We start from the raw sequence: 27,562 nt of genomic DNA, 5'->3' as shown, positions 1-27,562 counted from the left end.
AAGGCTTTCATTAAAGGATTACCGTAAATAAACTAATATTATTAAGTTTAGGCCTATATAATTATTAAAAACATTTACATTTTCTTTCCTTTAGCTCGAGAACGCAGAGAGAAGACGTCACCAGCAGAAAATCAAGGTATGTGCAGGTGGACATATTATTTTGAATGTAGTTGGAATCTTTGTTTTTGGGTTCTATCTTTTATCCGAACTAGTGGCGAAGCTAAGGTGTAAATATTGGGTAGGCTGAAAAAATCTGCTTACCTTGTATCTTTTTATAGAGCAGATGTTTATCGGCTTTTCTGTCATTTTTGTGACAAAGACTCCACAAGAAGATGGTGATCACTCATTTTCACCCCCAAATAGAATACAGGTATAACAATGTAACTTAATAGTCTTAGAGCACCCTGTTAGTCAAGGATATACCATGAAAATTGAAATGTTCTATTTTGTTTTCCTGCATCCACTATTTTAATATGTAAATATGGTGTCGATCTCCTATTTTTGTAAGCTCATTTTGTTTCATATGCCCAACTTGAAAATGGTTTCTCTTTTAATTCCACAAATATAATGACCTCAATATTCTCTCAATATGAGCCACTTTACACAAAATTAGTATGTAACACACACATGCATACACTTTCGATTAAACTAACACTAAAAATGCAGCACATTCATATAAAACCAATATAGCGTGATATATTATGTTAAAGTTGAGGCTAGTTTCTCATCCTGCTACTGAGTTGTAGCGAATCCATACCCCGTCCTCCCCAGTCTCCCCCTCAAGCTTGCGAGTGTCGCTGCGTGTGAGGTGAGGCTATCACACATTGCTATGAGGCTTTTTGCCACAAGCCTCTCGCAGTGTAATGACTCTCAACAGTGAATTTAATATATGGAAGGATCAGAGTGAAACCAAGTGTTAAGAAACATCGGTATTACGAACTTATATGTTACTAGATATAATAACGCAAATTTTTTGGGTAGGCTAAGCCTAGAAAGCATCTTAAGAGCTTCGCCACTGATCCGAACCTGCCCTGATGGTGGAGAATGAAATGTTAGTCAATGCTGTTACTGAAAATCTTCACTAAAATTAAATATATTTTATTTTATGCTACATAGGTTATGAATTTGTATTAAAAATAACATAAATTACGTATAAATTATTGTTGCATAACAAAATAAAATGCGTTTAGTATTTAGTTTTAAGAATTTCAAAAATGTAATTTTCTTATGTTGCTTATATTAAGGTCAGAAACAAACTCAACATAAAAATTTAGATATTTTATTTTTGATTGCGTAAGTTTTTGTTAAAACTTTGCATTATTATCCACTATGTATCGTATGAGATAAATAGTAAAATTGTGCAATGAAAAATAAAGTTCTGAGCTATCACTGCTATGCCACCAAGTTTGCTTTGGTTACGGAAAATGAAGTCAAGATTTTTGCAACTTTTTTAAACCTAAATTTCGGCGTTGAAAATTTTGTTTTATACTAAGCAAGCGTTCCTTATGGTTAGAAAAAAGATTAACAACAAATAAGACTTATGGTCATAATTGTAATTCTTAAACCACACACAGTCGTATACTCCACTGTGTATTGAAATCTCAACACCAAGAACAATCTTGTAAGACTGCTGTGTTGCAGTTTCTGTGAACAGTAGAGCTTAATTTTCTCATAATCGCCATGTAATAAAATTATTTTGTCATTTGAATATATGTATTGAACATGTTTTAAAGAAGAAGAAAATAAAGCTGTTCCACTGTTTATAAGGTCTGCACAGCAAGTAGATTGAGCGACATTTCCGAGAATGCTAACTAACCAGCTAATAGGACAAAAATGATATGTAATATCGACATTTACCTAGGTGAATAGACATAGACCTACTTACGATTGGGTTCCACTTTTGCTTGTATGGATTCTTTAAAAAATCTTAATAAATTGTTTTCACATGGCGAAATTCTTCGTTAAATATTTAATTTTCCCTCGCGAAATTCTCGTTGAATATTGGTTCATTTTTCCTCAAAATACTGTGATTTAGTTATTCCAACAAGTGCGTTTTTTTGTGTGTGTGAACTCTATCTTCTAGGTTTTTCCACAAATATTGCAGGGGAACAAGTCGGAGAAGCAAGGTGACCATAATCCAAAACTAGCATTTGTCTTCAAACGTGATTCCTTCTTATTATAACTAAAACTACAAAATAAAGAACGCAACAAATTACCAACGTGTAATTCAGTTCAATAATCAATGAGTTGTCGTCACCATCATCATCATCATCATCATAAACGTCGTTTTCACCATCATCACCAATGTTGTCATCATCATCTCTTCACGAGGCATCACAAAGACCTTTTCCCTCATGATTTGTAATTCGAGACTGACCTAGGGATTCTTCCTTTGGACATTTCATTAATATGTTGAAGCCAGTTATTTCCATACTAAGTCTATGTATGTAGGTGTAGGTTCCATTTCAAGTTAATATAAAATGCCTTCATTTCTTTTTTATTATCCCTGACATCCAAGTTAAAATATAGTCTATATATACCTGTACAAGAGCACTGTTTAGTGAACTCTGAGTACTTATTATAAAAACGTACATTTGAATTATACAGAGGCGAGTCCGTAAGTAAGTGAAAGATCGAAGCAGCGACCTACATTTTTAATGAGGCTCCAGAAGAAGCTATCACAACTAGATGACAGTATTATCCAGATGTGAAAGTGATCGATGTGTGGGTAAGCAACACAAGCAAAACGAAGAAGCAGCAGTTGAAAAATGGCGACACATCTGCACGAGTGTACCATTGTCGAGCAGCGCTCCATTGTGTGTTTTTTCTAGACAAAAGGTCTGGCAGCAAAGGATATTAATAAAGAAATACTAACTATGTGGTGAACATTGCCTATCATGTCAAGCTTTCTACAATTGGATGCAGAAGATCTTTGAATGGTAGACAAGTATCGAACACCAAGTCAGTTGTCCAGTGGAGATTGTCACGGAGGCAAATGTGCAAAAGGTTGGTGACTTTATCTGAGCAGGTAGGATGAAGGAGACATTATGCTAACCTGGATATTCACAGATGGTGAGTCTTGAGTGCATCATTACCACCCAGAGACAAAGTGTGCATCATTGCTCGGATCAAATCGTCAATGGTACACTTGTACATAGGTTTCGCTATCTTGCAACTGTTGCTTCTTTGTTTCACTTTTGCTTACATAGATAATATTGTCATCTAGAAGTGAAGCTTCAGGCACCTCATTAAATTAATGTACAGTAGATCGCTATTTCAATTTGTAACTTATATTTGAAGAGATTAAAAGACCAAACACTATTCAACCAAAGCCACAAATAGTGGTTTAATAATGGAAGAACTTTCTCGACCAGTATTCTCTGACCGCACAGAAGCTGTTAGCTATAGAACAGTAAGGAAATAACCTCTCTGTATTTAAAGTGATGTAAAAATTAACATTCGACGAGCATATAATCTTACTGTACGTTGGTAAATTACAGTTTTGTTATCATAAATTGCTACCTACTTGCAGTTGTGAGTTGACCCTTCTTGAGACAATGCTTGTCTCACACTCCAAAAAACTCTCTTATTGTGAACAACATAATACAGTATTTTGCTTTATGAGTACTGAATATGATTGTAGAATTACTTGAATTTCTTATTGGCTGCAGCAGCTCCAGAACTTATTGAGAAGACTTCTCCAGCAGAGACTCCAGGAAATGGAGAGACAGTGGACTGGAACTTTGCTCAGATTGAGCTGCTCGAAAAGCAAGGTATTGATCTGAAGGCGGAAATGGAGAAGAGACTCCTTGTCCTGGAAGAGCAGTTCCGCAAAGAGAAGGAAGAGGCAGATCAGTTGTTTGAAGAGCAACGCAAGGTGAGAGGGCTGATGCACTCAGTTATAAGAGGTTCTTGCTTTGATAAATGCTACGAGATTCTCATGTCCATTTTGACTTACCTCATTGCTTGCTTTATTTTAGTTGTGTGTGTGTGCAGGTACATGTTATGGTTTTGTAGCTGGTACATTTATGTGCAGCTATATTCTTACAGCTCTGATGTATGGATTATTATTGATGCACCTACTCATTGTCAGAACTGTAGAAACATTTTCCCATTTATTTCACTAATTATATTCCACATAAATACGTATATTTATATGTGTGAATTGTGTACAAAATTTTTTATTAGAGTTATTCTATACTCAATATACATACTCACAAAATTCCATCTTATATTAAGTATGGGCAGAGTTTTTGGGTAAGGTGATATCAACGTTTTATCTTTTATGTAGTCCCACAATAAAAAGTCTTACGGACTTTGGTCAGGTGGCAGGACTTCCATTTGCTGATCAAGTGGCAAGACTGCCATTTGCATCACATGTGTGATTGACTCTGCGTGGTCGCACAATCTTCCAGGAAGTCATATGATGAAAACAAGTGATGGTAGGGTGCAGTGACCAATCTTGTTGTTTTAACATTAGGTTACCAGATTTGTTTCACAATTTCACACATCTGTTAATTTACCGTTCACTTATATTGTTTTACACAATTTAAAGGATTAAAATACTTGTACTCCTTCTATTTACCACTAAACTACTGTTTGTTTTTTTTTCAGAAGAGTGAATTTTTTTAAGCAGGTCTTTTCTAGATACAAATTTTTCAGCAAATTCCTGACAGACGATGTTGAAGTTGGTTAAGAAAGCAAACATGGCACTAACAATTTCTAAACTCATTCTGGATTTTTGGGATGTCCACATCATGTTCATTGAAAAAGCTCTCTCCACTGAAGCATTATTTCCAGAACACAGAGATAGTTCAATTAACTTTTCTAGTGTTGTTAGAGAATGTTTCTTAGAGCAAATATATTTCTACATCATGGCATATTAGTATGAGCAGTACCCTCAATTATAGAAATAGAAAATAGTAACATTTCAAAATTTGTGTAAACATGAAGCATAAATTATTACGAATTTTCGTCTAGTTGTCATAATCTAAAAGATTTCTTAATATTTTTTCAGCTTAAAAATAGATAAATATTTCCAGAAATTAGCATTTTTTTTTTGTAGAAGTATGAAAATATACCGTACATGAAAAATATTTTTCTATCCAATATTCGACTAAGAAATAATTATCGAAGAATATAACTTCCGCATATGTTTCACAGTGTTACATGCACTGTGAATCAATTTTATCAATGGAGAAAGGGTTATGATAGCAAGTGGAACAGAGCTATGCTCTGAGAAGATCTGCACTATTGCCTCAAAACATTTCGTGGTGACTGACTAGAATGTGGACCCATGTCTTCCTCGCCATTAGCTATTTTGACTAGCAGTTCACTCGGACGTAGTGGGTGCTAGTTCCTAGAACTTCAATACTTTTCGTACCTAGTCAATATTTTCTTCATGATTTAAAGTTATATACACTAAAATAAAATTGTGTGTTGTATGCATGTTTCTTATTTCTCATTCTTGGTATCATTCTAGAGCTATGAAGCGAGAATTGATGCTCTACAGAAACAAGTGGAAGAGCAGAGTATGACAATGTCAATGTATAGCTCATACACACCGGAGGACTTCAACAATGAAGAAGACATCTTTGGTAAGTTCCAACATAAATTAAAGCAGTCCTGTAGCAAAGTTTTTCTTTTTTATGGACATGTAATGAATTTGTTCACATGCATTTAATGGCCATATGTACTACGTATAATGGTGTTTGTTTGAAAGTTATGATTGTAGATAAAGGTATTTGAATTTATTTTTTACCCCATTATAGGAAGACCAAATTATTACTTATGCTATCTCATTACAGATAATATTACAATGACAAAGAAACTAGTAACATAGATTAATTAGAAAATTTCAGAAAAAAGTGTGTAAGAACAGTTCGTGTTAATAACGAATGCAGACATACAAGACAACAAATTTAGGTAACTGCACTTAACATAGACCTAAACTGTACTTGAACATTACAAATTCCAGTATAAATAAAAATGTAAATGAGTGAGAAATTATGTAAACAATTTAAAACGTTTCTTTTTGTATTTCAGCTTTGTGCAAACAAGAAAACAATTAGCACTTAATTGTATTGTATGTCGAAAAGATGAGGATTTGTGAACATTTCCATATGACTTCGAAATTATATGGAAATTAATCATTTTTATATTCACATTAAACATCATTTACGTGTGTTTTATATTAATTATTATTCATGTCATAAAAAGAATGGTTTAAGTGTGTCTAATATTTTCAGTTACTAAAATATGAAATCCATTTGGCTGTTAAACATTAATTGTGTAATTTGTTCATTCAAATGTAGTTAAAATTCTTTTGATATAGTTATCATACTTATAACAATTAATTATGTGAATTATAGGCTTAGAATGTTATGAATTGTTATGCAATTATATTGAGAAAATAACATAATTATCTTAATTTTGATTCGAAGGTATGAAGTTCTTACGAAAGTATGACAAGTTTCGTAAGAAGTTTCAATAGCATGAACTAATATGAAAAGATGATACATGTTTTCAGTTTTGATATACTATAGAGTATAAATTTGAGTTTTTATATGTTTATCAATTATCTTTTTATGTAGAGAAAATAATACACTTTTTAAATTTTAATTCTAAGTTATGCAAAAGTGGGATAATTTCAGTAACAAGTTGAATAGCATGTATTAATCTAGAATGCAGACACTTATTTTCAGGGTCAGTATACAAGGCAGTGTATTGTTGCATATGCCTTGCTATAGCACGGCACTCTGCCTAACACACTTATCTTGCATGAAATGTACCTTATTTCTTTGAATGTGTAATTTTACTCCTTTAACATCTTCCAACCTTGGATGCCAACACAGGTTATATTATAGCTTACTGTAAGGCAATTTGAAACAAGTTTTGATTTTAGTAACATGACGATTGGCCTACTCTTGAAGAATACTAACACACATTACAATAGCATGTGTTGCCGCACTTTTGTTTCTTATTTTGAATGTCTTTAATCAAGCTATTCTATCTTTTCTTATTACATTGGCTTGTATTTAATTGCAGAATATATCAAGAAGTACTTAATGAAAGTTATAACATGTGTTTAAAAATGCACATATTAAAGATGTTGTGTTTAGTATACTGAACAGAAAGAAGGTAAAAGTGTTAAAATATTTTATTAAAATCTTTTAATTTGTTTATACATTTAAACGATTAGAATTAATATTTATATATATATATATATATATATATATATATATATATGGAAGTACCGGTAACATATTGACAAAGAATGTAACCACGTTTATCATCGTGTAAACCTCAAATCATACTTACGAAAATCGTAATGTCCATTGTGGTAGAGTTGAATGCAGTTCCGAAAAAGTTGGGCCTCTTCACTTTTTGGACACAATGTAAATTCCAAAAAAAAATTCTCGTACCACACTGGTCACCATGAAAGTTTCAAGTTATAACTTAAGCAAATGTTAATTGTTAATGCTCTTTAGTACTGCTTGGTAGGTACAGTCAATATATTGATAGTAACTTATTACTAGGGAATGGATTTCTAGGTGCTAAAAAGGAGAGATTTAAGACTTCATAAATTCCAATTTAGGACTTTTAGGGAGTTTATATAAAATTAACAACAAAATTAATGTTTTCAATTTTAATAAATATTCCATTTTAGGTGGAATTTATGCACAAAGAACAGGTGCTGACAATAAGTGCCATTGAACTGAAGACTCAAGTTCTATCAGTGAAAGAGAATGATTGCCGATTGGTCAGTTTAATTTCGCGTAACGAGGGTGCATTGATGCGAAAACTAATTTGTAAGTTCTCACCTAACCTGAAAACGTACCATCCCATTTATGCTACGATGGACTTTTTCAAATTAACTTTGATACCAGAAAATTAGGTAAAACCTTCTTCCCTCCCCTTCTAAACAATATGGAACGAACTTGCCAGACCAGTGTTTGTCTGTAAGAGATCTTTTGTTACATTTTAAATATCATTTTTGTAGTTTTTTTTTAACATTCTTGCATTTTTAATAACGGTATTTTAATTTTAAATACCATAGTTTTTAGGCATTTATAGGAGTTTATGGTTCATTTAGGCATTTTAGGTCCTGTTGTTGTTTAGTCAACTGTCCGAAGACAGGTCTGAACCTCACAAGTAATACCAACAAGGCACCACTTATGAGACAACTAGGCCAGGAGATAATGGGGTAGGATGGCCAATTCCTTTCCTCCTCCATTGTATACATCACTGACTAGCTATACACTAGTCAAACTTCAGATGCATACAAACAAAATTGTTCTTCCCCTGACACTTATTGTCAAGTGAGATGTACTACCAGATAATAGATGTATAGTAGTGGCAAAAAAAAACTGGACAGACGGAATAATCAAAGTCCCCGAAATGAGCCACTGAGCATGCCACGCCTGCATTCACAAGATAGCGAGTAATCTATTGAAATTATTGTAGTTTCGATTGCTGACGTAGCCCATTTCGAAAGCCATTAGAAAATGAGCTGGTAAAATTCATGTTCTGGGAATAATAAGTTAATTAAGTAGTAAACTATCGCTGCAATCGAAAAGTATTGGTAATAAATTTGAATAAGGAACAAAAAAAAGTTTCCTTCCCAGGCAGGATTCGAACCACGAAAATCTTAGTTACCAGTCTACCGTGCTCTGGAGTGACCAAGTCTCTGAAATCAGCTACAAAGGTCATATCAACCAGAACCTCAATCAGGTCTTACAGAATTTTAATAGTGGGATCCTGTGTACATGAAATCTAGAGATATCTGAAAAACATACGACTAGGACGTAGGAAACAAAATAGGTACGGAACTAGAAATCTGGTCCCTACTTATTACTCGTATATTGGATGCGTATTTTCTAATGCACAGACCAAACCGAATTACAAAATAGGCACAGAACTAGAAATCCATTCCCTATTTATTACTCGTATATTTTATGCGTATTTTCTAATGCACACACCAGATGGAATTCTGTTTTCTGTAAGCATTGACAAAACATGTTAATATGAAGGAGATAATAAAAGTATATTTAAAACAAAATGTTAATAAAATGTCGTAAAATGTTTGCAAACCATTTTGTTACAAAAGAGCAATTATTGATCTTCGAGTGATGAACTCTTTGTAACTAACTAGACATTGCACAATTATTATAATGCATTTATATTTCACCTTTGTTCACAAACTACAAATATAACAGATGACACGTATGCTAGAAGTCTGATTTGTTGCATTCACAGTATAAGCTGAGAGGGAGACTGGAATAACATTTCATTGAAGTACTTCTGTGCTATATTAATCTCTTCTTCTCTTTGGGTCTTGCTCCGTGTTGTTGTCTGACTGTGATCGCCTGATGGCATTTCAGTCAACCCCTTGTTTGACGCAGAGTGCAACTGGAGCGACCGTGAGTACCAGCTGGCTGCATGGGGCTTCAGAAAGTGGAAGTATCATCAGTTCACTTCCTTGCGGGATGATCTCTGGGGAAACGCCATATTCCTCAAGGAGGCTAATGCAATCTCCGTTGAGCTTAAGAAGAAGGTATGTTCTGTAGTACCAAGCATGTTAGAAAGTAGACATGTGATTTATTACTCTTTTATGAATGCCGTCATTGCATCTGTGTGCCGTACTGAAATTTGAATGTGTTTGAAGTTGAAGAATTAATATTTTTGTGTAGGCCTATATTCTAAATCAAATAATTTATAATGGTGGACTCCTGTAAGATTCCTCATTGCTTTATTTTTCTATGTTGTTTCTGGATTTTTCCCCTTCTGACGTCTCTAGGATTACCAGGTTTTTTTTTTTTTTTTTCAGAAAAAAAGGGACATTTACCATGATATATTTATTTTATTACACTGAATAGAAGACTGTTGTTTACATAATCTACATCGAATTTACTCCTTCTGATATTTCTCTTGAGATTTAGCTGCTCTTAACAATTTTTCATACTGTTTTGCAAATTAGTGAAAATGTTCACAAATGAAAGACAAATTCAGTAAAATTTGTAGTTCTGCTTCACTGAGCTCGGGATGCTTCCTGTTTATAACTATTGCACATTTATTTTTTATTAGTGCGAAAGCCTTTCTACAAAGGCATTAAAAGCTGTGCTGGTAGGAACCTTAATTGTGAACTTATTTATGATTAAACACTTTCTTTATAAACTTAAAAAAAAAAAAAAAAATGAAGCCACTTACCAAGACCACTTCCTTGATCATGATTACATTCTAATAAAACAACGCAATCTCACAAAATTTCTCACATAGTTCATCAAGGTCCACAAAATAATAATTCTTAGTCACAATATATAACTTAGGGTTACCATATTCTGAAATCTGAAAATGCTGACATATTTTTCTCACCAACGAACTCCTTGTACCAACTTCTTCATTTATATCACTTCTGTAGCTTCTGCATATTTATCACTAGATCTAATTTTCTTTAAGAATTCCTTGTTACTTACTATACAAATAGTCGAACATATATTTGCAAGTAAAATGTCGGAAATTAAATTTCACTGAAACATGTCTTTCACAGAATCGATGGTAAGTCTAATCTATGGAATTTAATAACTTGCTTGATAAGTTCACTGCTATTTACAGTTAACAAAATGAAGGATGTATCTGGATAAACATTTATACATTTAATAATCACATACATTGCAATACACTTCTTAAAGCTCACAGCAACATGAGACCAAACGAAACAAAAATGAATAAATAAGACTTCAATATGAAAAAAGTGAACAAATTAAAGGCTAATTTCAAGAGAAAAATTGTTCCGGGACTGGGTATTGATCCCGGGACCCTTCGCGAGTTAGTCAGGAACTACACCTGACACCATCCCAATTTTTCCCTCTTTTTTTTCCCTTTTGGGATGGTGTTGGGTGTAGTTCCTGGGTAGCTCAGTCGGTAGAGCATTCGTGCACTAAGCGAAGGGTCCTGGAATCGATACTCGGCCCCGGAACAATTTTTCCCATGAAATTATTCAAGTCTGCTTCACAGGAAGCTTTACCTGAAAGCCAGATTTGCAAATTAGAGGATTTCCAAAAATGTGTGCAGAATATTTTTATATCAAAAAATGGACATGTCTGCATAAATGCTGACATATGGTAATCCTATATCAACTTCATTTTAAAGACAATAATCTAATCCTTGACTCGATTAAAAGCTATGTAACTTTTAATATTGATTATTTTCTGTAAAATTATAGGATTTTTCTGAATAATGCAGAATAGTGGCATAAAACTCACAAAAATGTTAACAGAACTGTTAAAACGAAACAGTGTCTTCTATGTAATGTCATTGTAATTGCAGTATTCCAGGACTTCCAAAATAATATACTTTGATGTGCGTGGATTAAAGAAAAAAAGGAAGAAATACGTAAGCAATAAAATATAGTTAAAAACCGTAAAGCTTACGGGAAAAACGTAAGACCTAGCAACCCTAGATGTTTCTTCGGTCTTAGGATATGATATTCTGCAGAGACATATGTAGTCTCAATTGAGACATTACTTTGAAAATCAATACGCGGACAAAAGTTACTATTTATTTTATTTTTTCTGTATAGTGAACTTTCATGTTGTGTTGTAATATATTTGGTACATACAATATTCTTATAAAAACTTCGCTTCTAGTGCTGTTCGAGTTAACTGGTAACCTTATTAGTTCTTCCATTGCACATACCTACATCTGCCCTCAATACAGAAAACTTGGTGGGCAGAATAACAATTACGGGTTGCCTGCAGATCTGGTTGGATCTGAATTCTTCACGAGTATATGTCCAAAATCTACGACACGAAACTTTTAGTTTTATTTACCTTCCCACAGAACCCTTTTTAAGATTTTTATAGCTTCCTAAAATTCTATCACTTTCAGCCAGTTTGACTACGCGAATTTCGAACTCAATTGTAGGCTAATCACTAGACCACCAAGGATAACTTTTGTTTATGTTACCCTAGGACATGATACACGTAAACATTGCTGTATAATAAGCTGTGGTGATGGTTTGTGTGGATTCGTGAGTTCTGGGTGACCATTGTTGGCTCGTGACCAATTTTCTTTAGGGTTCAAATAATTCGAAAAAATTAATATTTTTTTCATTATTAAACTTGCCTTAAATACACTGCACAACTGCAGTTTTGGAATGTGGACTGTATTGGTCATAGGTACGGTTATGATTTTTTTAATTAACGAAATATACTAAATGTATGACTACTTAGTTTTATTCGCAAAAAATATAAATCTCAAGAAGGTAATCTAAAAAATGAGTTACATTTAGCCAGAAAAAGTAGCAAAATCTAATAATTTCAACGAAAAGCTTCAGTCACGAAATTAGTATTTGTAAAATTTCTTTTTCTCCCCACGAAATACTCAGAAAGCAATCAGACAATCATTTCAAATAAAATAAAAAATTGAATTTGGCTGTCCTCTGGAGCTTTGCAAAAACCGAAATTCCCCCCATCGTACCCTGCCTGCTACTGATCTGAAGAAGCATATTAAATGGAATATTCCATTTACACATACCCTAGTAATTGAAGACCTAACATTCTAAATGTGCTAAGTGCCATTTTTTCAAATTTCATTTTATTCAGTCTAAGGGAGGAACATCCATATGAGAATATATAATAAATTGGCTTTGTTGTAACTCAACTGTAAGTGACTCATTCATGCACCAAAAGACAGTGTTGTAGGTATCTCAACATGCATTGCGCAGTATGTTGTTCATAAATATCTCAGAAAGATGTTTATGGCACATAGTACGTTTAGAATGTTACACGTACATCCTTCATTGTCGAGTAGCATGTTTAAAATACGTATCCATACAATATTTTTTTTTTTTTATCCAATGCCACCAGGTTGTCTTTTCGACATTTCTGGTCTTCTCTCCTGGCTGTGGCTTAGTTGTAACCCACTTCTGAGGTTGGGGCACCTGGAAGGCGGAGTTACATTACCCCGATGATGTGATAGGATGATTATGAAAATGTGGTGCCAGGAGAGGTCTTAAATCTAAACTTAACCTAAATTCCAGACCATGGACGAACACAGGAATAATCCCCTTTAATGAAATTTCCTGTGCTCTAACCGGGAATCGAACCCGGGACCTCGTGAACTATAGCCAGAAGCTCTGACCACTAGACCATGAGGCTGGTCGAAAAATGTTTATATGAACGTCTATTGGACTTCCACAAGCCACTAGTTATCCATACAATATAAAAGTCGCTTTCAAATTGTTAGCTTTGTATAGGCTACATGTAAGCTTTATTGATCGTCTTAAATTTCCCAGTTATTGAACGTTTGGCCATATATGTACTTTTACACTAACAGGTGCAGTTCCAGTTCACCCTTCTCACCGATACTTTGTACTCACCCCTACCTGCCGACCTGTTGCCAGCATTGGATGAAGAAGAGGATGAGGATAGGCCGTTCCCACGTACCATTGTGGCTGTTGAGGTGCAAGATACTAAGAATGGGGCCACCCATTATTGGACATTAGAGAAGCTGAGGTAATGACCATAATCTCTAAGAATTATGCACTATGGTGAAACATTTATCCTTAGATCACTGTTAATACGACATGCAATCTATTATATGACACACACTACAGATATTTTCTATATGATCCATTGAAAAATAGTAAAAAATATTCTTACTGTTGTGCGTGTAATATTTACTATCAAGTGAGTATTAGACTTCTGCTGCAATTTTTTTAACTGAACCTATTTTCTGGTTAAAATATCTTAAGTTTTGAGGATAAAATTTCATTCTTATATGGTAAGTATATATGCCATATCATAATGTTTTCATTCATAGACATCTGCAGTGTGTTGATATCAACATTTTAACTTGAAGTAGGGAGAGACAATTGAATCAATGTGGGTAAAGGCCCGCTCCCACTTAGTGGAATCGAAACGAAATGTTTGCCGGCACTCACATATAATGGAATCGAACGGAAATGTGTACAGATTAAAATGGATTGCATAATGGCTTTAGCACAGGTATGTGAAGAAGTGGGAAGAGAAGAAATAAATATTCAAATACTGGATACATGAAGAATGTTCACTTTATTTGGCTACATTCTGAGAGGTGGAGCAAAATTTCGTTCTTTAGCACTGCTTAGAATTTTAACTTTTACATACTGTTCGACAGAGTGGTTATATCATAGGATCGGCGAAACGGGAGAAGTTACGTGACACTTACTTACTTTATGGGACTCTTTCCTTTAAATTATTTTAAACAGTTGTATAATATTACGTAAGCTTCCAATTTCGAACAGCAAATATTTTCAGGAAAGAGCCTAATACCCCAGCCACTAGCCTTTACAGAGAGGCCAGAAGAAGCGAGTGGGGGAAATCAAGATGCTACGTAACCATTCAGTCGGACAGTAATGTTTCCATTACCAGTAATTTACTTATTTATGCTTCAAGAATTATCACGGGAATAATTATTACTATAGTACTTTTGTGTTTTGTCAGACAATAACAGATATTATTCTGAAAAAGATTTATTATTTCTAAATACTATACTGGTATTGCTACATGCTGTAACAACCTTTCATAGCATTTTTCTTCGAAGAGCACTTGATTGCAAACAGAGGGGGCCACTAGTCTAGCATTACAATATAAACGAAGTAGCTACTTAAATATTATTACTTGTAAGTTTCACTTTATTTAACTTAGAAGGTGATATTGTTAGGAAATGTTGAGCAGTGATCATGGATATGTGTTTCACTAAGACTTATTTAATTGCATGTCATACGTGAACAATTAAACTGTTTGTAGTTGCCATTGTAGTACATTGTAGACAAAGTTTGAATGCTTATTTATATATTCATTTATATTTCTTGTTATCCGTTAATTAGATCTGTTACCGAAAAAATTAGCTTGTCATAAAATCATTAAAATTAGTCTTTTTTAAATAATCTATGAGTTATGTTATTTCATAATCGCAATATAATCACAGAACAATGACTAGATAGGAAATTGGATGAAAAGTTGGTATGGAACATACTGTAAGTAAGAAAATAATAGTACAAGTAGGATTGTCTCCACTAACTAATTTCTTACAATATTAAAAAAAATTGTACAGTACTAGTTAACATTGGATTAATATTTTCTGGTGATCATGCAAACATTACCAGATATAATTTTGATTACCCTTGTATATTAAAATCTTTGTTGAAACCAAACAAACATAATTTTCTCAGTTGGATTACTAATGTTTTGTATAGGTAAATTCCATTTAACACAAAATGACACAAATAAACTAGAAGTCTATTGAAACATTCGTCATACGCCAATTTTAACCTAGATTCTAAAAAGTAAAGATATTGGCAGTAATATTATGCACAAGTAAGTCAAACAAATAATTAAAACACATTCACAGCATCAGTGTGGTTCATGGGAAATATAATTAATTCAGTTAATTAAAACAAATTCTGTAATTTATGAGCTGAATTAACTTAATGGTTACTTTATTTATTCTTGGAATTAAAAATGTGCTTGTGCGATTACACAAGTGCGTAAAAAATAATTGTGAAACTTTATATGATAATTGTTGCTATACCTACTATAAAATGATTGGTGTCAATGTCAAAACATGGTTACTGTTTGTGTTGTCACAGCATGAGGTTTCAGAATTGATATTTATACTTACCTGTGCTGATTGGATAAGATGTATTTTATGCTAATTATATTTAACATTTGATTATATATCTTAAGAGAGAATAATGGAATAACAAAATAAGGAAGTAAAGGAAAATGAGAGAAGAAAACATAAAATATATTATGTTGCAGATGGAAGTATTAGGTGGCTGATGACGAGCCAAATAAAACAAAGGCTCTATTAAAATAAAACCAGCACTTTAAATAACATAAAATAATTTCAATAAAAATATTGGCCCTAACCTTGTACGATATATTTTACATAAAAATAGCCTATAAAAACAGTACTGGTACTCATATTATAATAACAAGGAATTTACTTTATGGTACGGTATTTCAGACTGTATGATCTGTTTAAATCTGTTTGCCTGCCGGAAAAGAGCAGTTACTCCCTGGTGTTATATTTCGAGCACAGAAGAATAGCTGGATACCTGGATGACTGAAGAGTTGGTGGCTGACTGATTTAAGGTTATGTGGGGACAACGACCAGGTGCTATATTAAGGAGGAGAGGAATGGTAATTCTTAATTATTTTCGTGACCCCAGACATCTGACAAAATCAGAAAACAGGTAGCAGATATGAACAGTGATTTAGGCATGATCCCAGAAGGAATGACATCTGAGCTCCAGGTGCTAGCTGTTGTTAATAAACTCTTTAGGATAACCTGTGCAGAGCGTATATTGATGAACCATGCTCTGATCCCAACAGGAAAAATAAAAAGAAGACAATTGTGTAGGCTAATAGCTGGGCTAATGGATAATTACATTATGAAATAGAATAAACAGTGAATGAATAAATTATGAAGGGTTTTTGAAAGTGCTGTGTTTTTAATAACATGGATGACAGTGTGGATGACATTTTGTGGGAGAATCACCAGTCTGAAGAATCCAGCTCCAGTTCAGAAGATGAGGCAATAGGAAGAGGAAGGAAGAGCAGGAGGTGGATGAGGAAGAGAGGAGAAGAAGAAGAAGATGATGATAATGCCAATGATGAAGCTTGAGAGTGATAACCGGAAGATGATGTTGCTAAAAACTGGAACTGAAAACTGGAAAATAGGCCTACTTTAAATTTTAAAAGTTTTTTTTCTTTCTATAACATTTTCAAAGTGTAGATCGTTTTATATTGAGATTATATTATAGAACATTTGGAAACTTCAATTCGTATTTTATTCGAAGTCGTACTAGATTCAGGCCACTACTGTATTAAGTTAAAATAATTTGCCGTAATAGTGACAACTTCAGTCTTTAGTTGCCAGTTTTGATTGTTCATTGACTGGATGTAGAGCATGCTTAAAATTCTAGCCATGCGATTATCTTCGAAGATTGAAAAACTGCAATCTTGCATGAAGTTATCTAACAAGTACTTCAATAAGTAGGAAACCACAATTCCAAGTCACACAGAGTTTGTGTGCACATGATGTGGGTCTCTGGCATCTCGTCAGCCACACTCGAGTTTTGTGGATATGAGGGAAAAATTGAGGTGGTGTCGGGTGGAGTTCCTGGGTAGCTCAGTCAGTAGAGCACTGGTACGTTCAACCAGAGGCCCTAGGATCGATACCCAGCTTCGGAACAATTTTTCTCTTGAAATTATTAAAGTCTGCTTCATAGGGAGCTTTACCTGAAAATTAGACTTGCATAATATATACGTTACTGTAGATACGTTAACAGAAAACCACAATTCCAAGTCACACAGAGTTTGTGTGCACTTGATGTGGGTCTCTGGCATCTCGTCAGCCTACTCGAATTGTGTGGATATAAGGAGAAAAATTGAGATGGTGTTGGGTGGAGTTCCTGTGTAGCTCAGTTGGTAGAGTGCTGGTACATTCAACCAAAGGCCCCGGGATCGATACCCGGCCCTGGTACAATTTTTTTCTTGAAATTATTCAAGTCTGCTTCACAGGGAGGTTTAAATAAAAACTAGACTTGCATAATATATATGTTACTGCAGGTACGTTAACAGAAAAGCACAATTCCAAGTCACACAGAGTTTGTGTGCACTCGATGTGGGTCTTCGGCATCTTGTCAGCCCACTCGAGTTGTGTGGATATAAGGAGAAAAATTGAGGTGGTGTCGGGTGGAGTTCCTGGGTAGCTCAGTCGGTAGAGCAGTGGTACATTCAACCAGAGGCCCCGGGATCGATACCCAGCCCTGGAACAATTTTTCCCTTGAAATTATTCAAGTCTGCTTCACAGGGAGCCTTACCTGAAAATTAGACTTGCATAATATATACGTTACTGTAGATACGTTAACAGAAAACCACAATTCCAAGTCACACAGAGTTTGTGTGCACTTAATGTGGGTCTTTGGCATCTCGTCAGCCCACTCGAGTTGTGTGGATATAAGGGGAAAAATTGAGACGATGTTGGGTGGAGTTCCTGGGTAGCTCAGTTGGTAGAGCGCTGGTACGTTCAACCAGAGGCCCCGGGATCGATACCCAGCTCCGGAACAATTTTTCCCTTGAAATTATTCAAGTCTGCTTCACAGGGAGCTTTATCTGAAAACTAGACTTGCATAATAAGTACTTTATTAGAACCAGAATTGATCGATTTTTCTGAATGAATAATTTGATTTAGTATGTTATGTTTTGATGGTGCTGTTTTAACTGCAAAATAGGATAAAACTCTATAGAGTAGAAGTAGTACATTAAGAGAGTCAGTCTTTCTTTCTTGAAGAAACTGTCCGATTCATTGAAATTTGTTGTTAACATGATACAACAATTTGACGAGTACTTTATAAAATGAGAAGAATTGGGACTGTCTGAAAGTACTAACACAACATCTGCCTGAAGAGCTCAAGACAAACAACAAAAGCCACATTCAAGAGATTCTCTCAGTGATAAATTTCTGTCAAATAGACAGATTGTAAATGATCTATTTGTTATTTTATATTGACATAATTATTAATTATATGTTCCACCTCTTTTCATCCAATTTGAATAGATAAAAGTAATAAATTGGGTATATGTGTCTAGTTAATTTTTCTAGGGAAATATCTAAATTCCTTTTCCTAGATAATCCATATGTTCCTCTGAACCTCTAAGGCAAAAGAAAAGCATTTTCCATTCCCCTTACATATGTTTCATTCCAAAAGAACAAACTTTGTCCACAATACAGGTGACTTGCTTGTGGCTATGTTGAAACTCCTGTACAATAATTAACACGATAATTTCCTGTATTGTAGACATCGCTTGGAACTCATGCGTCATATTTACAACGAAGATCTTAGCCCCGAGACACCGGAGGCGAAGGACGACTTTTTCCAATGTCTTTCTGTCTGTGCTAATCAGAAGTTCTCGCTTGCGAATCTTTTGCCTTCGAGGTTGGTGCTCACTAGCAAAATGTGCGTATATCTGTGAGCTCATTTCAGTAATGTGGATGTGGCATGGCACACCCCACTGTCTTCTCTGCTTCTCCCATCAGTTTCTCAGTCTTTCTCTCTTCTCTTTCTTTTATGTATCTCCCTAGCTTTGCTTTTACAAGGAACAAATATTTGTGTTTTACTCTTGCTTTGGTTGGTGCTCAGTGTGTAATTTAGTAACCAAGCTTGTTGTTTCATAAAATGCTTATTTAAAGCTCTGAAATCGTATCAATTTTGATTTTAAAATTAGAATTCATTTGGATGTTATACATCGACAGGTTATTTGAAATATCTAATAATCTTAGCTGGAATAACTACCTAATTATTTCGTTCTATAAAACTATTTTTGGATAATACAGACTTCTCCTTTCCATTTACTCCCCTTTCATGCCCACAGTTAAAAGACAACTTTTTCACTTTGTTTATATTCAAAATCTTTTAAATGGACTTATTTTTATGAGCTTCGTGACTGTGAGCTTCATAGAGTTGAATTAGTGTGCTTTATTCCTGCTTCGGCATGTCCAGGTTTTTTCAGTACAAAAATGCCTCTTCTCTCCTGAAATGAAACAATTTTTCTTTTGCAATAAGTTTAGAAATGTGTGACACTCAACGTTATTTGTTACCACAAAAAGAATTTATGCTGATAGTGTTCTTCATGGCAGTTGAAAAATTCGCACTTTTTTATATAAGCATGACAACATTATTTCCACTTTCCAGACAGACAAAAGATAATTATATCCTATCTACAGGGTTGTTTCCGATCTCTGGTAAATGACATCATGTGCGTCAGGAGTCACACGGTAACTGAACTCTTTGGCACGAGGTGACGGACCAATAGTGAGTGATCTCATAGTCAGAGTGCACGGCGACTCACAGCAGAAATTCTCAAGAAAATGGAGCCATTTTGGGAGGGGTACATAACAACCCTTTCTGATGCCAAGTACAGTTAAGTGAAAATAAAAGAAGCCTGCAATAAACGAGGTTTCGTTATTTCCAAGAAAGGCATCTTCTGTATACTTAATAAGATTGGTAAAGCTCGAATGGAATTATTTTGTATCATCTCATGGGGTGCGGCAACTTATGATGGGGGGCGGATTTGCTTGCTTTTTCCACTCTGGAATTAATCCCATCCGAGCTTTGCCAATCTTATTAGGTAAACACAAGATGCCTTTCTTGGAAATAACGAACCCATGTTTTTGCAGGCTCCTATGATTTGCACTTAAGTGTACTTGGAATCGGAAAGAGTTGTTATATACCCCTCCCAAAAAGGCTCTATTTTCTTGGGCATTGCTACTGTAATACACCGTGCACTCTGATTATGAAATCACTCACTATTGGTCTGTCACCTCCTGTCGCAATTCAGCTGTCGGTGTGATTCCTGACGCACAGGATATCATTCAAATTCGTTATCAGAGATTGGAAACAACCCTGATGATGATGATGATGATGATGATGATGATGATGATGATGATGATGATGATGTTGTAACCCCTTGGGCTTGGGTTTGGTTTGCATCCCACTTGGACTAATTATCTGACTGGATTTTTTCCGAGGTTTTTCCAATTATGAGGCAAATGTCAGGTAATCTGAGGACGAATCCTCGTTCCCATCTCACCAAACACCATCTTGCTATCACCAATTTCGTCCCAAGCTGTAGCCGCATTGAATTTGGGGAGCTACAGTGAGTAGTGAAATTAACTTTTGAAAGCCAGCTACAACGGCTTGGAAGATTAATCTGTTAACCCCACGTTACTCCCGTCCTAGTTGGATGATCGTCTACCTCTGCTGCGTTATGTGGATGTGAGGCCAGCAGTTAGCTGGTAGGTCTTGGTCCTCTATGGACTGTCGTGTAATGGATCACCAATTTCACAAGTGCTAGATACTTTCGTAGTTAATACAGCATTACTAAATAACCGACTAAAATAATATAATGTTTAATAGATAGAACTGTAAAAGAAGCCGCTCTGAGCACCACATACTTATGTATACAGAGTGAATGGTAACCTCTACACCAAAATTTAAGAGGTGATTCTACATGTTAAATATAACTAAACTTTTATTACACTTTTCCTTCTATAAAGCACCATTAAGCAGGAAAAAAATAGTCTTTGTCCAATGTTTACAGTGTTCTATTGCGATAATGACCCAATAAGTTAAAATAATCTAAACAGTTAATGTCTTGAATCGTTTTTTGCAAATTAAACTGTTTTGCCATGGATTTAAATTGAATAATAGCAAAAATCGTTGAAATTAATCTTGCAACACACTGCATGTCACGTGTTACTGAGTACAACAGAGGGGGAGGGGAAGTTAAGGAGTGCAGGCTGCGCTTGCTTAGAGTTATTGCAGCAGCCGTGATGTTGCCAAATGCTTCACAAAAACATAACAATTTCCTCTAAAACGGTGAATGTTAGAGATAAAACTTATTTAGATTTTTTAAATCCCTCCTCATGATCTATTACCAGTTTCATTTTGGTGCAGAGGTTACCATCCACTCTGTATAATTATTGTTTGTCCACATTTCTTATGGCCAAGAATTCATGAAGATACAAGCAGATTTATGATTCACAGTTCACTATTATTGTAAGAATACTCCAGCTACTGGTATCTGTTAATAAATAAACTGCACTGTGGTTTGTTGATTACTTTATATGATACTTTATTACAGTTTGTTCCTTACCATTTTGGCATGCACACTTAAATGTTTGAAATCTGTGTTGAAACACTCGCAGTGTGTTATATAATAAGACAGGTCCTTCTACTGAAGGGTTGTTTTTGTGTTACAGCTTATAGCATAGGGCATTTTTAGCATGTTTTATAAATTGTTTTAATAATTCGAAGTTTTAGTCATAAATGAGTAATAGGCTATATGTTGAATGGATCAGAATAATATTTAGAAATGTGTTGCTTATATGGACTGTATTTGTATTTTCTTAATAATAGTAATTATTATCTTGTAAGTCAAATACAATACATTTTTTTCATACACTCTGAAATTACATAGTCTCTTGTGGAACAATGCAAGTAACAAACAATCATGAGTGTTCTTACAACAAAATCATATACTACTACATTTTAAAAAATAATTCTTATTAAATTAAACATAATTAATAATTGCCACAGCTTGGACCGTCAATGTTGCCACATTAGGAAGTTCGCACAAACTTTCATTTTCAATGAATATTCGAACCTAAAATTAGTGTATTATTTGTGTTGTGTGATGTGTTTTAATAAAGAAAATCCACACAGTTTTTATGTTTATTTAGTTAAGTTCTGGTGTTAGTGTTGCCACCCTAGGAACTTCTCACGAACTTTCGTTTTCCGTGAATATTCGAACCTAAAATTAGTGTATTATTTGTGTTGTGTGATGTGTTTTAATAAAGAAAATCCACACAATTTTTATGTTTATTTAGTTAAGTTCAGGCGTTAGTGTTGCCACCCTAGGAACTTCACACGAACTTTCGTTTTCAGTGAATATTCGAACCTAAAATTAGTGTATTATTTGTGTTATGTGTTGTGTTTTAAAAGGAAAATCCACGCCGTTTTTATGTTTATTCAATTATGAGCAAGTGATAGAGAAATAAGCTTCACATAGCTGCAGTGTCAACATTTGGTGCCATGAAATACGAACTTTTTTTTTTTGTATATATCAGTACTTATTCCTTTATCTTGCAAAATCTCTTATCCAGATAAGAGGGATTCTACTGTATTTTAAGTTCTGAATTTAGATTTTTATACTATGTATTATTTTATGTGTAAGCTTAATTGTATTTTTAGATTTATTTTATTACTTATTTGTATTTGTAAATACGATGTAAATACATTTAATTTGTGTAAGTTTTATTCAAATGTATTTATTTTATTTTTACTGAAGAGTGAACATAGTTGATTTTGTGTTGCAGCACAAGATGTCATGGGCTTCTGTTTTTCAGAGTGTTTTACTCATCTGTCAAAGGCTTCAATTTTTAAACTACTGATAATGTGTTGTGCATAAAACCTATTGCTTGAAAGATTGTTAAATATTTTTTAGCTAAAGTTTATACCAGTATACTTAATATTAAATTGTTTCATTTTGCGTTAATTAGATCTTATTAGTTAGCATGCCAAATAATACATGTAAAAACAGTTATCTTTTACGTCTGATACTTAAAAAGAAGTGCATATGAAAACCATTACTCTATACTGGAGCACTTTTTTATAATTCGGGTTGGTTATTTTTTAAAAAGCAAATTAATGACTCTGGGAAACTATAACATTTAGAAGTCAGACATATGGTAGGCTTACAGCGTTTTTGAGAAGAATATGTAACAATACTGCAGTACCGTACTCTTCATTATTACATTTGGGGATATTTTTGTAACAAAACAGAATCACTTGAAGCAGGACAGATCTGTAACAGATTTCTTTTCATTTTAAGCACAACTTTAATTTTACTAGTGTTGTGTACACTGCATGTTTTTGTTGAAATCCTGAAGCATGAATAAAAGGTATTATTAATAGTAAATTGTTGGCACTTTTCTCTGAAGAGACAAGTAAGACGTTTTGCTAGGTTTCCACATGAGAATGTAATTTTAAATTTCTGAAGAATGTATGATTTTATGTCTCAATTAAGTATTGTTTGAATTTAATTTTATGTGAAATGATAAATTATCCAGTTAAATTATGAACGGAATATATTCTGAAGAAACATATAGTGTCATAAATTCAGAAAAAATTTAAAATCGTAAGTTGTTATAATATTACATAATTATTACTATGTGGTGCTAAAATGACCTAGGTGACGAAAAATCAGTGGATAAACTTCGGGGCTTCTACCGTGTTGTCTTGGTGTTGGTGGCTGATGTTTCGACCGCTGTGTTGTGGTCATCTTCTGAAGATGACCACAACACAACGGTCGAAACGTCAGCCACCAACACCAAGACAACGTGGTAGAAGCCCCGAAGCTTATCCACAGACCATGTACACCAGCCGTGGAAGCCTACGCGAACACTTGACGTAAAATCACTTTGTTTGGGTGTTTGTTATTGCATTTAATAGCTTCGTTTTATTTCCTGAAACTGAATTATGAAATTGAGTTACTTTTTCTTTTAACTGTAATTAGATTGTTTCATATTAATCTGTTTCTATCGATACTTCCAACATGTTAAAAATGAAAATGGAATAATGAACGCAAGAAATGCAATCTAGATAGGTATTCTCTCTTTTTAATGAAAATCTGACAGCAATGAAATTGCCATTCTAAAATTTATGTTCAAATACTCTTTTTGGCATTCTCAAGGAACTAAGTTCAGGCGAAATTATCCTGCTGTTTTTCTTCGTGAGATTATTTTCGTATGTGATACAGTATTTCATAGTGGTAATTGTTATGTGTCCTTTAAAAATGTTCATTTTATTTTTTTTCCTGGTCATTCTGTACCTATTAAATTTATGGAAAAGTACACTGTACGGAAATGAATTTAAAAAAAAAGTAGGCCTATATGAAAGTAGAAACTTGATTTGAACTAATATCATAGTGTAATAATGTGTAACATATGTCGAATACACAGTTGTGGTACGCAGAATCAGATTGTACTACCCATATAAATAATATTATTTAGTTACGTCACATTGTCAGAATCATTCAAGATATACTAGCTATGTCAAATAGGTTTTTTTGTTTCTGTCTGTGTATTCTCATGTTCGATGTTGATGTATTTTATATTTTAGTGGTGATATCATAACAAAAAATCAGAAACATTTGATCCTGTGTTCGATTGGTCTTGCAGACAGAGGCTTGAATTGATGCGGGAGATGTACCACAATGAAGCAGAGCTGTCTCCAACATCGCCAGACTACAATATCGAGTCCTTAACAGGAGGAGACCCATTCTATGATCGCTTTCCCTGGTTCAGAATGGTTGGCAGGTAATAAGGGTTAGCTTAGTCTGTGATGTATCTAAATGCAAGTTATGTAACTACTATCTAAGCAGAGCTAAAGTTAGTTTCTTTCACAGACATTCCTTATACTACCAATATAATATCCATGTTACGAGTTTTACGATGATGATACCATGAGAAATCAATTTATTATAATAATTATTATATTTATTATATTATAACTTATTATAATTGATTATAATCACCGAAACTTAGATGTTAAGTTTCTTGTGTTCCTTTTAGAATAGCTAAGATGAAAGTGTCTCAATTTCTGTGTTATTTTCAGGGCATTTGTATATCTGAGCAACCTGATGTACCCAGTTCCACTGATCCACAAAGTTGCAATAGTCAATGAAAAGGGTGATGTGAAGGGTTATCTGAAAGTTGCAGTCCAAGCTGTCATTGGTAAGTGACATGTAAACCTAGCTAAGAAAAACGTGAATTTGGTATAGAATTTTGGGCTTTAATTTTAATTCCTAAGGTACGTGTATTGAATTATTCTGAGGATCATGTTCGCCATATCTTTCATATTTGGCATATTTTTTCTGTTTATCTCAGTCTCACAATTCGAGGACTTGATTCCAAATGTGTTATCGGACAAAAAATACATTTATTTTATATAAAACTGTAAAAGTCAACTTTATAGAACAGTTATTTGTACTTTAAATGGTGGGTTTGAAAGTTGGGGAGGCAAGACGTGACTGATGAGAGGTTGAAGTTCATGTTTTAAAAACATAAAGGATCTGTCACATACCTCATTACTATTATACCGGGGACAGAACATCTAGAAACTTGGAGGCCGTTACTTTTAAGCGGTCCGACCACTCCCTCCTCCCGCACTAGCAGGTACGGTACCATTCATCTGCAAAACATTTTCTGAACGGAAGTTATTGTGTTGTGAGAGAGCAGCTGGATCAGTGAAAGTAAGTGGTCAACGTTTTCAGTTTGTAGTTCAACGAACAATTCTGCTGTGTGGACGCTTCTGTAGTGACGTCACTGAAGCCTCTAGTTGTTCTGTCTCCGGTGTACATACTTGTACAGCAAATTCACTCGACGATCCTCTTCCTTCGCAAACCAATCAATTAGGTCACAACATATTGAATAATTACTACTAGAAGAAACTAGAGACAAATCTACATTTATTTCTAAACTATCAATATATTTAATATACCGTAGCCTATAAATAAATATATCTCGTAATATAAAGAAAAAATAACTGGAACACTCGCAAACAAGATTAAAAATTTATCAACATAAAAGAAAACTTTTACGCAGGGGGAGAAAACTAACAATAATTATTCAATTTTCTAAAACCAAGAAGAAAGAAGAAGAGAGAGAGAGAGAGAGCTTGCCAATACAACCGAACATAGTCGAAAGCAGACGAGATTAGTGCTACACTTGTCAGTGGCTAGCCACAAGTTGAGTAGGTTTTTTCTAAATATGCTTCCTCTCGCCGGTTCTAATTAGGTTTAAATACTCCTCTAATCAGCTATCTTATTGATTGAACTGCTGCTGTCATGGTTACGGGGAAGAGAGCCATATATATATATATATATATATATTGTTTACATATACACTTACTTCACCTTAAATCACATGCACTTCTTAAATATACATATTTCGATTGATTTCCGTTGTGTAATAGAAGTACAAGTCTACAATAAACTATATTTACCGGTATAGATACTGCAGACCTAGTCTGTGAACATGGGGCCACCAAATTGTTTTTCGAATTGGGCCCCGCAACTCCTAAGGCCACCCTGCACCAAAACTATTTTTTAGACCACTGCCATTTTAGATGTGACCCACATGAAGATAAAATTTATCTTCACATAGGTCTTAGATATAATCTAAGTCGAATCAAGGCCGATGATTATTAATAGAGAAAGAATGACAGGGAAAACAGGCATGTCCCATGAATATCTCTCCAAAACAACTCCATCACAAATTTCTGTTGAACTCATGGGATGTTAATATTGATCATTTACGTGGAAAAGCGATGTTCTAAGTGTTTGACTAATGATTTTTAATGGCTTATTTTACGACGCTGTATCAACATCTCAGGTTATTTAACATCTGAATGAAATGAAGATGATAATGCCGGTGAAATGAGTTCAAGGTCCAGCACCGAAAGTTACCCAACATTTGTTCGTATTGGGTTGAGGGAAAACCCAGGAAAAACCTCAACCAGGTAACTTTCCCTGACCGGGATTCGAACCCAGGTCATTGACTAATGAACTAATGATACCATTGCACTATTAACATAGATTGAAGTATTAATTCAGTTAAATATAGTAATAGTTCATATTAAGTATTTGTTAAGGACATTCTTTCCTTATGTAAGCAGCAGTTGGATTGACATCTGTTTGTGTTTGTGTTGAAAAATTGTTTGACGCCATTTCTACTGTAGCTAGCAAATGTACAGCAGAATGTTGAGAGCAGTGTATCGAGAAACAAGTTTTTTTGGCAGAATTTGAGAACTTATGTTTAATAATATAATATATAGTATATTTCTGCAGTGTAAAATTAAGAAATCTATCAGAAGTGAAGAAAAGACCAATGACTAGCACTTAAAATCTTACAACCTGAAATTCCTATCTAGAATGTATGTAATTTT

At 34.2% G+C, this 27,562-nt stretch overlaps 1 protein-coding gene across 19 annotated transcripts in view; it reads left to right on the top strand.

Moving 5' to 3' along the window:
* The window catches only part of unc-104 (kinesin family member unc-104), a 439,225-nt gene that overhangs the window by 373,171 nt on the left and 38,492 nt on the right, over positions 1–27,562 (top strand). For 10 of the 19 annotated variants that reach the window (XM_069849498.1, XM_069849500.1, XM_069849510.1 and 7 more), the window contains 8 exons: positions 95–136; positions 3,672–3,877; positions 5,483–5,597; positions 9,384–9,556; positions 13,339–13,517; positions 18,854–19,012; positions 24,796–24,933; positions 25,232–25,350. In XM_069849498.1, the coding sequence (XP_069705599.1) occupies positions 95–136; positions 3,672–3,877; positions 5,483–5,597; positions 9,384–9,556; positions 13,339–13,517; positions 18,854–19,012; positions 24,796–24,933; positions 25,232–25,350 (1,131 nt within the window). The remainder of the gene's footprint in view (positions 1–94; positions 137–3,671; positions 3,878–5,482; positions 5,598–9,383; positions 9,557–13,338; positions 13,518–18,853; positions 19,013–24,795; positions 24,934–25,231; positions 25,351–27,562) is intronic. The other 9 variants (XM_069849513.1, XM_069849516.1, XM_069849515.1 and 6 more) reach the window with 7 other exon arrangements.

The sequence above is a fragment of the Periplaneta americana genome, chromosome 16, assembly GCF_040183065.1.
Source record: "Periplaneta americana isolate PAMFEO1 chromosome 16, P.americana_PAMFEO1_priV1, whole genome shotgun sequence".
In the NCBI taxonomy this organism is placed as follows: Eukaryota; Metazoa; Arthropoda; class Insecta; order Blattodea; family Blattidae; genus Periplaneta; species Periplaneta americana.
Note: the sequence above shows the minus strand (reverse complement) of the source record. Positions and strands in the feature narration are given on the sequence as shown.